At 65.3% G+C, this 13,918-nt stretch overlaps 1 protein-coding gene across 1 annotated transcript in view; it reads right to left on the reverse strand.

Annotated features, from left to right (window-relative positions):
- The window catches only part of FBRSL1 (fibrosin like 1), a 79,734-nt gene that overhangs the window by 21,856 nt on the left and 43,960 nt on the right, over positions 1-13,918 (reverse strand). The window contains 1 exon segment of the mRNA XM_053901866.1: positions 9,240-9,269. Within this exon segment, the coding sequence (XP_053757841.1) occupies positions 9,240-9,269 (30 nt within the window).

Genomic DNA, 13,918 nt, shown 5'->3' on the forward strand with positions numbered 1-13,918 from the left:
GCAGGAGGGGGAGGGGACGACAGCGCACACAGGCCTGCGTGGAGTCCCGGCTCCGTCATTTCCTCGGGACCCTGGACAGGCCCCACCCTCCTGGGGGCAGACATACGCCAAGTCGGGTACTCCTCGCAGTCTGAGCACGAACCCTCGGGGCCCCCAGAGGTGTGTTCTACCCTTGTGCCTCCTACAGCGGAGGGACCCAGGTGGCTGGACACCTTACCGCTGGTGGAGTCAGTGGGGGTGCAGAGGGCAGGTGGGGACCACGTGGCACTGTGGAGCCAGTTCAGGCACTGGCAGGAGAGCCGGGAGATGCGCTGTCTGAGGGGGAGCCCCGGGGTCTGGCCATCCGGCCGCTGCTGAGGTCTCAACAAGGCCCCTGCTCCTCTGTCCGGCCTGCCCAGCACAGCCCCAGGCACCAGGCCCCAGGAGAAGCCTGTCTTCCTATAAAATGTGGTCTTCGTTTCAAACATCGCCCCCCAGGCCGCCTCGGGCACTGGTTATTCTTGAGAGCCCCCACCCCCCCCCCCTCCAGTCTGGAGGTACAAGTGGCCCGAGAACCCAGGGCAGGTCTGGGTTTAGGAAGGAAGGCAGCTGCGACATGAAAGGTCTGACGGGGGGGGGGAAACCTAGAAGGAAACAGAGCGGCAGGTGACAGGGAGGCGGCGGCCAGACCTAATCAGACGTAACCCCCTCAGGGCTCACCCGGGGTTCAACAAGCAGCATCACACCAGCAGCTGTCGTCACAGGCAGCTCCAAGGCAGCTCCAGGATAGGAGTCGTCACGGGAGTTCCTGGAGGGGGCACTGGGAGCCACATCAGCCCCGTGCAGGTGACAGCCACCACCACCCCTCCCCCCCCCCCAGGCCACGTCCTGGGGGTAAGTGGCTGCTGAGGCTGCAGATAAAAAGGCATGGGGCCCGTGACAGGGAGACCAAGGACAGGGCCCTGGCCGGGGGGGTCTCAGGGAGGGGGACAGGCTGGCCAGGCCTGAGTGCCCTCTCCTCCCTCCCTGGTCGTCCTGGCCACGTTGGGAGTGTGGCCTAGCACGGGAGAACCCCTGGGGGAGGACCGGCAGACCCCGCTGGGGGCGGGGGTGGCGTCCGGCGTTGGGAGAGAAAGGCCCACAAATCTCACCGACGGGCTGACAGAGGCTGAAATCAGACCCCGCTCAAACAGCGAGCTCTGCCTCCTTACTGACCGGGAGCTACCAGTCCAGTGCCTACAGCCATGGGGGAGTCCAGACGGTGCCAGCAACACGGCGTTTCAAAGAACCGAGACAACCCCCTCGGAAGGCCACGGAGGGCCTGCCAGCACCGGGAGAACGGCCTCCGGGACGCTGCCCGGAGCCACAAGGCTCTGAAGGTGCCCGGCCTGGGCGCAGGGGGGCCTGGGCCGTGCACCGTCCAAACACCGTGGCCGTGGCAGCTCTGTGGCTTGTGCTGTTCAGGAGGTGGATGCGAGGGACGGGGCAGCCCGCTGCACTGGCTGGACAGTGGCCCCATACGATACGCCCACCCAGAGCCTCAGAATGTGACCACGGTGGCATCAGGGTCTCTGCAGGGGTGATTAACATAAGGGTATCGAGATGAAATCTGGATCAGGGCGGCCCTAAATCCAAGGACTCTGTCCCTCCAAGAGGAGAGACAAGGAGAAGCCATGTGACGACGGAGGCAGAGACGGGAGGGTGGAGCGGAGACCCCCACCCAGGCCGGAGGAGGCAGGAGGGACCCTCCCCTGGAGCCCCGAGGGCGTACATGCCCTGCCCACACCTGGATTCTGGACTTCTGGCCCCAGACCCGTGGGAGAGGGGCTGTTCACTGTCCCCCCCCCCCCCCCCCCCGCCCCCTGCACTGGCCACTGCCCTTGTCACCAGATGGCAGGGAGGCTTGGCTCTTCAGGCCTTCCCCTCTGGGGTTAGGGGGCTACAGGCCCCGGGGGGGTGGGGCTGGGGGACCCCCAAGGGGCAGAGGACTGTGGTGGGGCCAGGGTGGGCGTGGGAGCTCCGACCACCCGAGGCCCCAGCAGGCGCGGGGCTTGGCCCCCCGCTAACCCCTGCCTCATCTACCCCTTGGTCTGCAAGCTCTCACTGCCTCTTCCAGCGCCCGGCCGGCTGACTTGCGCCCAGCCACACCTGGCTCGGAAAGACCCTGGGGTTCCCACCGTGCCCCCACCTGTCCTGGAGGTGAGCACCACCCACCCTAAAGCCTTCACCAGGCCCGTGAGGTCAGTGGGGCAGGTGGGGTGTGGAGGGACTATGATCCCTCTGGGCACAGAGGGGAGCAGACCCACAGGGGCAGCGGCCAAACAGACAGATGGCCCCTCTCTCGGCCCCCCACCCCAGGCAGACCCGGTATGACTCCCGGGGTGGGGGGACGTGGGGGCGTGCCCCAGGCCCCACACCTCCACGTCCTGCTTAGCTAGTTCTGGAAGGGACAGAGGGACACACAGCCCCCACCATCTGGGCCTGTCACTCCACTGAGTTGGAAGGGGACAGGTTCCAGGCCGGCTCTGCACGCAAGCTGCGTGACCTCAGTACCTCTGCTCTCTGCTGAACGCCGTGGGTCCCGGGGTCAGTGCTCGCCCCCACTTTCTGTCCCCGGAGAGTGGCTCCACATCTGCTGTGTCCTGCCGGCTCCAGCCGGGGCCGTGTGTGCACCCACGGAGGGGCCCAGCGGGGCTGTGGGGGCATGCTCCCTAGCGCTGGGGCCAGGCTGGCCCCGGTGGGGCGGCCCAGGGCAGCTGTCCCAGACCAGCGGGGCCCTGAGGCATCATCTGGCTGCAGGGGAAACCCGTCCTCTTCCCCAGCCTGTTTCCCCCAGACCCTGTGTCACTCAGGCTCCCGTGAGGTGAGTGTTTGTCACTCGCAACCCAAGGCATCCTGGTCTCCCTCACCCCCCTCACCCTGCCCTGCTTCTTCTGGGCCCCTGGTCGTAAAAGCACTGTCCACCCTGTGCTATGGCCTGAGACCTGGGCATCGTACCCCAGCAGTAGGAGAACGGCGGTCTCTATGACACCCGTGTCCTAATCCTCGGAGCCTGTGAACATGTCGTCGGTCACCCTACAAGGCCACAGGGCTTTACACACTGGGTTAAGGAGGACGCAAGCCTGGAGGACCCTGGCGAACCCAACCTGGTCACAAGGGTCCTTACAAGAGGGAGGAAGAGGAGGAGGGGGAGGAGGGTCAGATCCGAGAAGACGTGACAACAGAGGTGGAGACCTGATGTGAGGAGCCGGCGGGGAGGCCACACGGCTGGAAAGGAATCGTGTGCTCCCTGGAGCCTCCAGAAGGAGCCGCCTAGGCTGACGCTTCCGTTCTGGCCTTGTGAAACCCATTTCACACTCGCCACCTCCACAACTATAAAGCTTGAGCTGTCTGAAGCCACTGAGTTTGTGACAAGTTGTCACAGCAGGTGCTAAGGTGACCCCCACCCCTGCAGCCAGAGCCCAGGCCACACCACCTCTGCCAGGACACCACGGCCTGACCATCCCGGGGGGGCCTCCAGTCCTGGTGGATCCTCACTCTGGGGGACCCGGGGCATATCACTGAGGTTTTCTGTCCCTCAGATGCCCTACTCACAACGGGTAACAGAGAGTTATCTGGGGCCAGGTGAGCTGATGGTCCTTGCTGGGACCTACATGCCACACCCAGTGCCTGCCTGGACCCTCAGTAAGCAAACAGCCCAAGACCCTGCCTTGGACAGACCCAGGAAAGACACTGTGGGCACAGCTCAGAGTGGGGGTTGGCTTCGCTGCCCCCGCCCCCACCACCACGCCATTCCCAGCACCCACATGGGGTGCAGGGGAGCACAGGCTCCCTGCACCGTCATCCCCACGGCAGCTGGCCGGGAGGCAGGACGGCAGGTGAGGGGGACAGGAAGGCCTCCTACGGACTCCTGGGCAGGTGTTCGCGGGAGCGGGTCTAGGAGAGCCACGTGGGGAAGCAGGGAGCTCCGAGGGCCAGGAGGCTTCCTGCAGGAGGGGCTGCAGGTGCTAATTCGGGAGGCAGCTGGCCTGGGGGGCAAGTACAAGCGCCCCCGCCCCCGCCCCCACCAGAGGGGGATGATCCCAGGACACAAGCGGGTGCTGCTCTGAGCACGGGCCCTCCTCCTCCCAGGATCCTTCGGGTTACGGGCCGGAGGGCAGGGGCTCCGTTTTTGGTCCACGGCGCCCTCTCCTTGCAGTTCACGGGGGCCCGGGAGGTGGACTCTGCGAGCCTCATTGCAGAGATAAAGCAGAGGTTCAGAGAGGACCCCAGTCAGGCACAGAGGAGCCTGGTCCAGAGCGTGTGCTCCCTGCAGACAGCACACAAGGAGCGAGGCTGACCCAGGGGCACAGATGCCCGCTTGGCTCATTTGGGGCAGCCCCCAACGTGCTGTGTACGGGCCAGATGCTCGCACCTATGCCTGGAACGCTTGCCTCCACCCCAGACCACAGGCACCCCTGTGACCCCCGCTTAGCAGAGAGGAAGTGAAGCCCGGAGGGTGCGGGCCGGCCGTACAGGTGCCGGTGGCCACAGACGACCCCTGCCCCCACCGGCTGGCCAGCTGCTCAGGAGCAGGCAGAGCCTGGCACTGGGGGTGTGTCCTCACAGGGGATCTGGCAGGCCAGACAGACAGCCTGCCTACGAGGGAGCGCGCGGCCTCGGCCACCTGGTGGGGCCACTTGGGCAGACGGCAGCCAGTCCAGGCCCAGGAGGCTGCCTAGTGAGCCCCACGCAATTTTTCACCCCATACTTTTCCAATAAAAAAGCGGTTAGACACCACCCACAGCCTTGCGGAGGGGCCATCTGGCAGCCCAGGCTGCCTTCCCTGCCAGCAGCCAGCGCCCGCAGTAGGGCCGGGATGGGGTGCTCAGGGGCAGAGCCTGGCCTGTCAGGAGGGGTGGGGGTGGCCACCCGCAGGGGGAGGCGACGGGGAGGGTTGGGGGTGGCCACCCACAGGGGGAGGCGACGGGGAGGCCTTCCTCCAGGGATGCTGTTGGGCGGACACAGCCCAAGGCCAGGGGTGAAGCGGGGGATGGGTTGGCAGCAGCCCAGGGGACCAGTGAGGGAGGGGCGGCGGGGCCGACAGAAGGCGCGGGTGCATCTGACCTCAGACCCTGGCAGGTCTAGGAGGAGCAAACAGGCTGGCAGAGAGGGAGGCTGGCCCGCTCGCTGCCCCGTCCGGGGGGTGACCTCCCTGGGTGCTGCCCACCGGCCATGCTTTCCCGGGCCCAGTGCGCGCATCCTGCCAGCGCGGACAGATCCAGGGCCCGAGCCGCACACTGTCGCCCTCCTGCCCAGACTGCACATGCAGCACCACCACCACCCCCCCCGCCCCAGCCCCAGAGCCGCGTCGGCGTCTTCTGCCCGCCACACAGCAAGCAGAGTGACAAGTGGAGCCCGTTCCAACGCTGTGTGGTACACGAGTGCCCCGGGGCTGAGCGAGTGTCTGGGAGGCACCCCGCGGCCAGGCCCCAGGTGGATGGCTCTGTCTCTCACTCCCGTGCTCTTACAGTCCTATAAGATCAGGGCTCTGCCCTTCCAGAAATACTGTGGGGACACCTGACCTTCCTCCCCTGACCAGCTCCTCCTGGAAGGGGCGAATGACCTCACCCTGCCGTGCGCCTGGAGACAGGTCGGGGCTGCAGAGGGCAGAGGCCCTTCTCTGGCTCCTCTGGCAGGTGAGCTGGATGGGGGGCGGGGGGGGGGCGGGGGTGGTGGGGGGGGGGAGGAGCTGAGTGTGCAGGTGAGCTGGACCAGGGGGTGGGTGGGGGGAGGAGAGTGCACCACACCCTCTGAGCTGCACCTGCCTCTTGATGGGCTGGGAGGAAGTTACCCATCACCCAGAAACCCAGCCTGGGTCAGCAAAGGAAGGCAGAAGGAAGTCGGGTCTCTCTTGCTATCCGAACTCACTACTCACCCCCCTAAACTCCAGAACCAAGCGGTTTTGAGTAAGGGGGTGTCCTTGCCGTGGGGGAAACTAAGGGGTCTGTGCCACAGGCAACACCCACCGGGCACGGTATCCCCGTGCAGCCCGGAGGGACAGGGACCTCTTGGGACAGTGGTTCCCCCTCAGCTTCCCACTATGATCTACACAAGGGGCCCGTGTGAACTCACGCACTCTCCCTCTCTCTCTCCCTCTGCTCCAGCCCCACCGGACATTCTGCACCAACATTCCCCGCCTCACCACGCAGGAGGCGATCGGTGCGGTGGGAGGTGAGCTGCGGGAGACGTGGCACCGCGGCCTTCACGGGCAAGGGGTCACTGTGAGGGGGGAAAGCCGTATGTGAAGTCTGGCCGGGCCGACAGGCAGCAGCCTGCTGAGCACGGACAGCCCAGCCTGCACTTTCAGCTGAGAGAGACCAAGTCCTCTATCAAATCACTGTTCACTCCCGTTTCCACTACGGCAGCCACACGCAGGCCCTAACCAACGTGGGCCGTGTGGCTGAGCTGGCATGTGCTCCTTGAGCGCCAGGACTGAGGGCCGGGAGGTCCCAGTGTGCGGGCAGTATGGGTCTCTGCGTCGGATGAGGGCAGACTTGGGAGGGGACCAAAGGGCCTGTGCTCTGTCCAGATGCGAGGCAGTGAGGGTGGGGGGAGGCGGGGCTGGACCTCTGCAGCACAGGTACGGTGGCCCGACCGGTGCCGGTCCACCAGGCACGGCCCACCCAGGGGCAGAGAGGCAGAGATGCAGACACGCATCGGCGGTGGGTGGCGAACCGTTCCTCGGGGAGGCCTCGCTCCAGGCAGCCTCTCTGGGAAGCAATCCTGAAGCTTTAGGGCCCCGTCCGGGCCCTCACCCACCCAGCCTGTGCAGAACCAGGGTCGGCTGCGTGGAGTCTCGGCCCCGGCTTGGGCCTCCCTCCCAAGCTGCGCAGGGACGCGGCCTACTGTCACAGACGATGCAGACACTCATGGGAGCGGCGAACCCGGGTGACCAGGGACCAACCTGAGCCCTTTCCCGGGCCCTCCAGCCGAGGGCTTGCTGAAACACGGTGGCTCGCTCACTCTGAGTTAACTGACTCAGAGCTTGCCGTGGCCCAAGACAGGTGTCTCTATGACCCTGGTGCGGGCAGGGATGCCGGGGCGGGAGACGGGGGTGGGGAAGGGGGGGAGGGGGCGGCCCTGCTTCCTCCTCTGGCCCCAGCCTCCCCGAAGCTGGGGACAAGGGGAGGCATGGCCTGCCACCTGACCTGCGATGGAGCCAGAGGCCGTCACATGCTAGGGCGGGATGTGTGGTCACATCACCCGTGCGGACCACGGCCATGGCTGGGGCCCAGCACACAGCGGTGGGGGAGGCTGGCCCTGCCCATGGCCACCATCCCCCTTCCTTCCCAGGACCCGCAGCTACGGGCCCCAGTCACAGCCCGAGGCGGGTCTGGGCCAAGCGACCACACCTCACACGGCAGAGACATGGGCCCCAACACAGACCCCAGCCAGCCCCTCCAGGCAGGGGGCCCTGGAACCCAGACTCTGGCCGTCCTAACACCCTCTAGGGCAGCAGTTTACGAGGGGATCCGCAGGAAGACGAGAACCCTCAGCTCCAGGCCCTGCCCCGCACCCGTCCGCGGTGCACCCCACTGCCCACCCCGCACCTGCTCTCCCCCGTTCCCCAGCCGGGACCGGCCTGTGGGCTCCCTGCTGGATGTGAGTGCGGAGGAGGCCAAAGCTCCGGCCTCCTGCTACCCTCGGCCGTGGCCTGCCACCCGCTCCAGGGCACTGACGGCCACGTCAGCAGTGACCTCTCGTTCCTGGGGCGCGGTCTCCACCTCTTGTAGCAGGGCTGGACTCACAAGCAGAGAACAGGCAGGACCGGGCGCGGCCAAGGGGCCAGGCCGAGCTCTGGAGGCCCCTAGGGGGCCAGGGTCGGCCCTGTGCTGCCGGAGGGAAGGAGGCAGCGGTTCTAGGTGGCGGGGTACCAACCGCAGCAGCGTCAGGGCTTGGACAGATGGAAGGAACCAGCGTGGGGGTAGCGGTTCAGTTTCTCCTGTGGAAACAGGCCGGGGTCCTAATGGCGGCGGCTGGCGGCCTCTGGAACCCCCTCGAGCAGGCCCTGGCCTCAGAGAGAGCTGCCTGCAAGGTGTTTTTAGATCAAGGACAGGCCGAGGGCGACGCGGTGGCCCAGGCGCGTAATCTAACTCACTCAGGAGATCTCGGAACGACTGTTCCCGTGGACGCACGCCCATCCCGGGGCCCATGACAGCCACGGAAGTGCCTCAGGGGACCCCGACAGCGATGGAGTTCTTTCCCAGCCACCCGGCCTCCGGCCACCTTCCCCAAACCATCCAGACCGCAGGGACAAGCCCACGTGAGACCTCCAGGCTGACTTGCCTCGGATGTGCGGCTTTCCAGTCCTTTGCACACTTGCTCACGTATTTGTCTCCCGAGAGGGGCCGTCTGGCTGTCCCCCCAGGACAGGCGGGGACACACCAGGTAAGCGGGAACCAAGGTCACACAGCACACAGATGTCCCGTGGGACTTTACCCCGTGTCATAAAACTTGCCTCAGAGCCGGTGTTCAGGGGGACCCTTCGGCCCATCTCCCGAAAAGAGCGCTTGATCGCACCGTCCCCGTGGCCTGGACGTTCGTCCCCCTTACCCGCTCAGCCCCTTGCTGCAGCCTGGTGCACGGCCATCGCCTGCAGCCTCATCACCAGCTACGACTCTTCCCAGGTGGGCCGTTCACGTGTCCGAGAGGACTATGCACCCGGCCTGCCTGGGGTCCAGGCGTGTGACCCTTACCCTCCCTCTGCCTCGGTGTCCCCGGGTATCCGTCAGGGAGGCTCGGTGCCCTCCCCCTCTCCCTGGGCTGGGGGAGAGGCCCACAGTGAGCGTAGGAGCCTGGGCCGGCGGGGGCCGGGGGGGCATCTCTGCCCATAAGGCGCCCAGCTGCTGAGCTCAGGGCTCTGGGCGACCTCTTTCCCTGCTCCCCACAAAACACCCCAGGGCCGGTAGATGACCAGGACCGAGGGCCCTAAGGAGGCCTGCGCTGTGGTTTCTCCAGCTGCATAAATCCTGAGTTAATGGGAATTTCATTGTTCCTGAAAAGGAGGGTAATTATGAGGTGCTAGCACGCTGCTATTAACGGAAGTCTCTATTTTCTGGTGACGTTTACAGCCCCCAGCCTGGAAAGCTGCCCTCCCACCCTGCTCTGCCCCTGGCGGTCTCCATCCCAGGGAGCCCTGGTGGAGCCTGTGGCGGGGCCCCTTGTCCTCTGCACCCCTGTGGGTGGAGGTCTCAGGAGGAGGTGGGGGGGGGGCTTACCTTGTCGTCCCCTTCACTCTCGCTGTCACACTGCGGGGAGAGAGACAGAGGAGAGTCAGAGCCCCGCAGCACCCCTGGGCAGGGCGGGGGGGGGGGGGCTTGTGGGGAGAGGGGGCCTCGGTCAAGGGCTCTGTGGGGCCGGCCAGGCAGACCCTGGGGCCCAGAGTGAGCCGTGCAGCCCCCTCCTCACCCCGGCCACACCTGGAGCAGCATCACCCCCGTCCTGGGACAGAGCTGCTACCCTGCGACCCCCTCAGGCCTCCTCCCACATGCTGGTCTCCAGGCGGGAAGAGCTTGGTCTCCTGGGCGGCAGGCACAGGCCACACCCCACACGCTTCACGAGGCCCACGGGTGGGGGTGGGGGCCCGGGGAAGGGATCGAGGGTGCCCTCTGGGCAAGGACACGGGAGCCTGGCCCGGCTTGAAGGGGCGGCAGGGAGGGCGAGGGGCTAGCGGGCCCGGACCCCTGGGACAGACAAGGGGGTCAGGACAGGCCGTGGCCACAGCACCGCCTGCGGGAGAGCCGCCACAGACTGGGCATAAACCACGCCACGTGTCAGCTCGGCTGCTTTAAAGGAAGGCTGGCAATCATGCGAACAAATCTTTGTTTTCCGTTTTCAGTGCGCAGAGCTTTAAAAAGAAAGACTGCTCCTCTAGAAACCACAGCAATGCCCCCCTGCAAGAACATAAAGAAAAATAATCCCTTTCCAGCAACTGCAATTACGACACGTCCCGTCGGATGAATTATCCCGCTGAAGAGAAATCTCCGGGGCCCACGCAGGAGGGTGGGAGGGAGTCAGGGGTACGCACTGCTCGCGCGGTGCCCTCCACTTGGTTAGTGCAGGGAGGGGGCCGGGGTGAGGGCAGGGGTGCGCTCCACGACAAAGCTCACAGAGTTGCGCACGTGTGCCACTCGCTGCAGCCGAAAGTGACCCTGGGGGCTGGGCACGTTGGGGGGGATCTTCTGAGGCCACGAGCTTCCCACCCTCAGCCCCACGGACCCCCCCCCCCACCCGCAGGGCCTGGACAGAGGCCCCCCGACCCCCAGAATCGGGGGGAGGTCCTTTCACAGAAGGGACCGGTGGGCCCACAGTGTGCTGGCCGCATGGCTACTAGAGGCCAGGGCAATCCTGCGTGGCCGGGTCCGGGGGTGGGGAGAGGGGCTGAAACTCAGGAGGCATATGGGAAGGCGAGGAGGGGCTGGAACATTCCAGAACACGTGGCGTGTCACTGTGCACTCCCAGTGAGCTGGGACTGAACTCTGCTGTGGGAGCCCTGGCCTAGAGACAGGGAAGGCCAGGGTCTCTGTGCTGGCAGAGAAGGGGTGGGGGCCAGAGGGTCGTGGCCTGTGGGAGGGGGCCCTGGAAGGGGGCCCGTGCACAGCTGGCGCAGAAGAGCCAAGCTGCCGGCAGAGCTGTGGGAGGCCCCCCGCCGGGCCTCTTCCTGCTCCGTTAGTGGCACCAAGCCCTTGGGCTGGACACCGCGGTCCCTTCACCCTGCCTGGAGGGCTGGGCCTCGTGTGCGGCCAGACCGCGCTGGGGCGCCCGGAACCCCCCAGGCCGGGCTGCCTCACACCTCTCCCCACGGCTTCAGGTGTCGCGATGAGAGCTTAATGGCCCGACAATCAAGGCGGGGTGAGGGTGCGTTGTGGCGAGTGCACGGATCCTGTGATTAACCAAACAGCACGCACACCCCTGTCAGCCAGCACAGGCCACGTCGTAGATGAATTCGCGCTATTAAGTCCTACTGAATTAATGTTTAACTGCAATAGAGTCGGAACTGAATGAGGCAATTAATCAGGGCAAGGAGGGAAAAAGAGCCACATCCGTCTTACAGGGGCCGCCTGAACGAGGTGACCTTCACAGGGTTGGGCCGGGTGGCCCCGGCGTGGGTGGGGGTCCAGGCGGGGAGTCCACGGAGCACAGGACAGACTCCAGGCCCCGAGGAGACGTGCCGGCTATGGCCGGGAGGCCACAACACGGGCTCCGGAGCAGACGCCCCCTGGGACGCTGTGCCACCACCCATGCTGTGCAGGCCTGGGCAAGTCCCTTGACCTCTCTGTGCCTCAGTCTGTGCTTCTGCAAAACACAGACAACAGCGCACCTACAGGGCTGTTGCGCAGGTTGCGTGAGTGAATCCGCGCAAAGCACTAGAACAGTCCTGGGTACGAGGCCAGCAGGACATACAGCACGATGGTATCTTCATCACCATCACCACCGTCGCATCGTCACCACCGTCACCGTCACCGTCTTTGCCATCGCTATCATCCGCGTCAGCCTCTTCCCTCACATCACCCGAACAGCCCTTGGATGCGTCTAGCCCCCCAGAGGGTCTGGGCACAGACACCTCTCACCTGACAGTGCCCTGCTCCCCTACGAGCACCCGCTCAGGAGGTCTGGAGAACTTGGCCTCCATCACCAGGCCTTTCTTCCAGAAACCCGGGCAGCCGCTTGCTCGGGTGGGGCTGCTTGTCACCCTCCAGTATTGGGAGACGCAAATCAACACTCAACACGGTCATTCGACAGCAACAGAAATGTGCCTTTTTCTCATCTCAGTGCGAACGTAATTACCGCTTCACGGCGGAGCTTAGGGGAAGGCCGCTGGCCTTCCATTTCTCAAACAAAGGCATGAAAAATTCATGGGCGGGGAAACTTGACGCTGAGCCCACGGCTCCCATCAGCTGCTGCAGCACCTGGGCCTGGCCCAGAGGTGCCCACGGGGAGTGGAGAGGAGAGAGGCAGGGAGCCGGGGCAGGGTCCCTCCTGCTCACGTGGGGCCCAGAGGCTGTCCTGGGCCCTGTCCTGGATGAGAATGCTGGAAGTCCTCCCCGCTCCAGCTTCCCACTCGGTGCCCCACTCTACCCTGCGAAGCAGGAGGCGTGTGGTGTGGTCCACAGTCTGGGGTACCGCCTCTGGAGGTCCAGCTGGCAGAACTGCCCCGGGGGCAAAGGAGAACCTTACTTCTCACCAGTCTGGGACTCACTCCGGAAGGGCACTGTTGCTCACAAAGGCCCAAGCAGCTGCAAACCAGAAAAATCAGCAGGGTCCATGGTCTACGTGGGGGTGGAAGGCAACGGAACATTCTATGCCGCTCACTTGAGCGTGGAGGCAGAAACTCAGACTGTCTGAGCTGCTGGACAGTTAGTGCTGACCCCACCTGGACCGGACCCATGCGCCCTGAGGTGTGTCCATGCACTTTCCGTGTGCCCTGGGGACACCCGAGGAATCCTTGCTGTGGTCGTTTTCCCTGGGCGTGCCATCATGGCTCACGCGTGCGTGTGCATGTTGCGACGCGTGTCAGGGTGTGCTCTGGGCCTCTGTCAAGTGAGCGCCTGGGCATCCTGTCCAACGGGTGTCCCACCGCACGCCACGTGTGCACCCAGGGGACCTGACAGAGCCACCTGTCCCCGTGCGTGTGGCCGTGCCGACAGCTCGTCTGTGCTTAGGGCTCTCACCCTCCCGTAGCCCCTCGCGGGTCTCACCGTGCCTGCTGGCACTGCTTCTGAAGAACCTGGGGGAGGGAGCAGCTGCCTTTCCGCCTGCGTGGGTGTCCCTCCTCCTGGAGAAGGACACGAGGGTGCTCCCTTCCATCGTGCTGCACGCACTCCACGGGGGTTCAGAAAGCACGCCCAGTAAGCAGGGCAAGCTAAACAAGGGGCCGTGGACAGGCTGGGCGCTGGGGCTGGGGCGCCCCGGTCACGTGAGTGAGCACCACCAATGCAGGGCCATGCCTCGGGACCCCATGGGCAGGCAAGGGTGCCAGGAGTGGGGTGGGGGCCGCAGTCTCCTCCGGGGCGGCCACAGGACCAGCTGGGTGACCGTCTCAAGTGCTGAACGGCACCGCAAGTGTGGGTCACACGACACAAGGCGGGAGCTGTCCAACCAGTGCTCGCCGTGGTATTAGCCCATTACACGGACAAGAAAGTGGAGGCTCAGGAGCTAAAGGGACTTGCTTGCAGTCGTGTGGCCCAGAGGCAGGAGCCAAGCACTAGGACCCGGGGGTCCGCTGGGCCGGCAGGGCAGGCAGGACAGAGGCGTCCCTGCATCCCAGCAGCGGGAGGCCTGGGACGGTGTGGGGGGTGAGGCTGACGGCACATTTGCTCACTGGGGTCACTTCTGTACAACTCAGGCGCCACCACAGACCCACCTGCGTACAGATGGGGAAACTGAGGCAGAGTAGGCGAGTGGGTGAGGGGGCTCTGGAACCCATGGTCTCCATCTGACCCCTCTGGTCAGGACCCCAAGCCGGGGACGCCCTCATGGCAGCTGGGACAGGGCTGGGTATCACGCAGTATCACCCTGCAAAGGGCTCCGGGCCACTCTGGCCCAGAAAGTCACAGCGAGCCTGATTAATTATGCACGATAGCTGGATGGGGACCCTGAAAATCCCATTCTTGTTTACTCAGCTAATTCACTTTTATGAGTATTTAGGCTTTAAAGCAAAACAAAGCACTAATTACCCAATTAACGAGCAATTAAGTTACTGCAGCCTAATAGCCCGAGCGCGGACGGCCTCCACGGGCTGATGGTGAGCGAGACCCACTTAGCCGAGACGCGCAGCTGGAGCTGCGCAGGCGCGCATGGGAGGAGGGAGGCGGGGCCACGTTCCCTGAGCAGGGGGGTCATCGAGGGCGGGGCTGCTTCCCCTAGGCCGCACCCCTAGGCAGCCCCGCGGCCCCTC

Source organism: Panthera pardus, unplaced genomic scaffold (genome assembly GCF_024362965.1).
Source record: "Panthera pardus isolate Hobbes unplaced genomic scaffold, ASM2436296v1 HiC_scaffold_14, whole genome shotgun sequence".
Classification (NCBI taxonomy): Eukaryota; Metazoa; Chordata; class Mammalia; order Carnivora; family Felidae; genus Panthera; species Panthera pardus.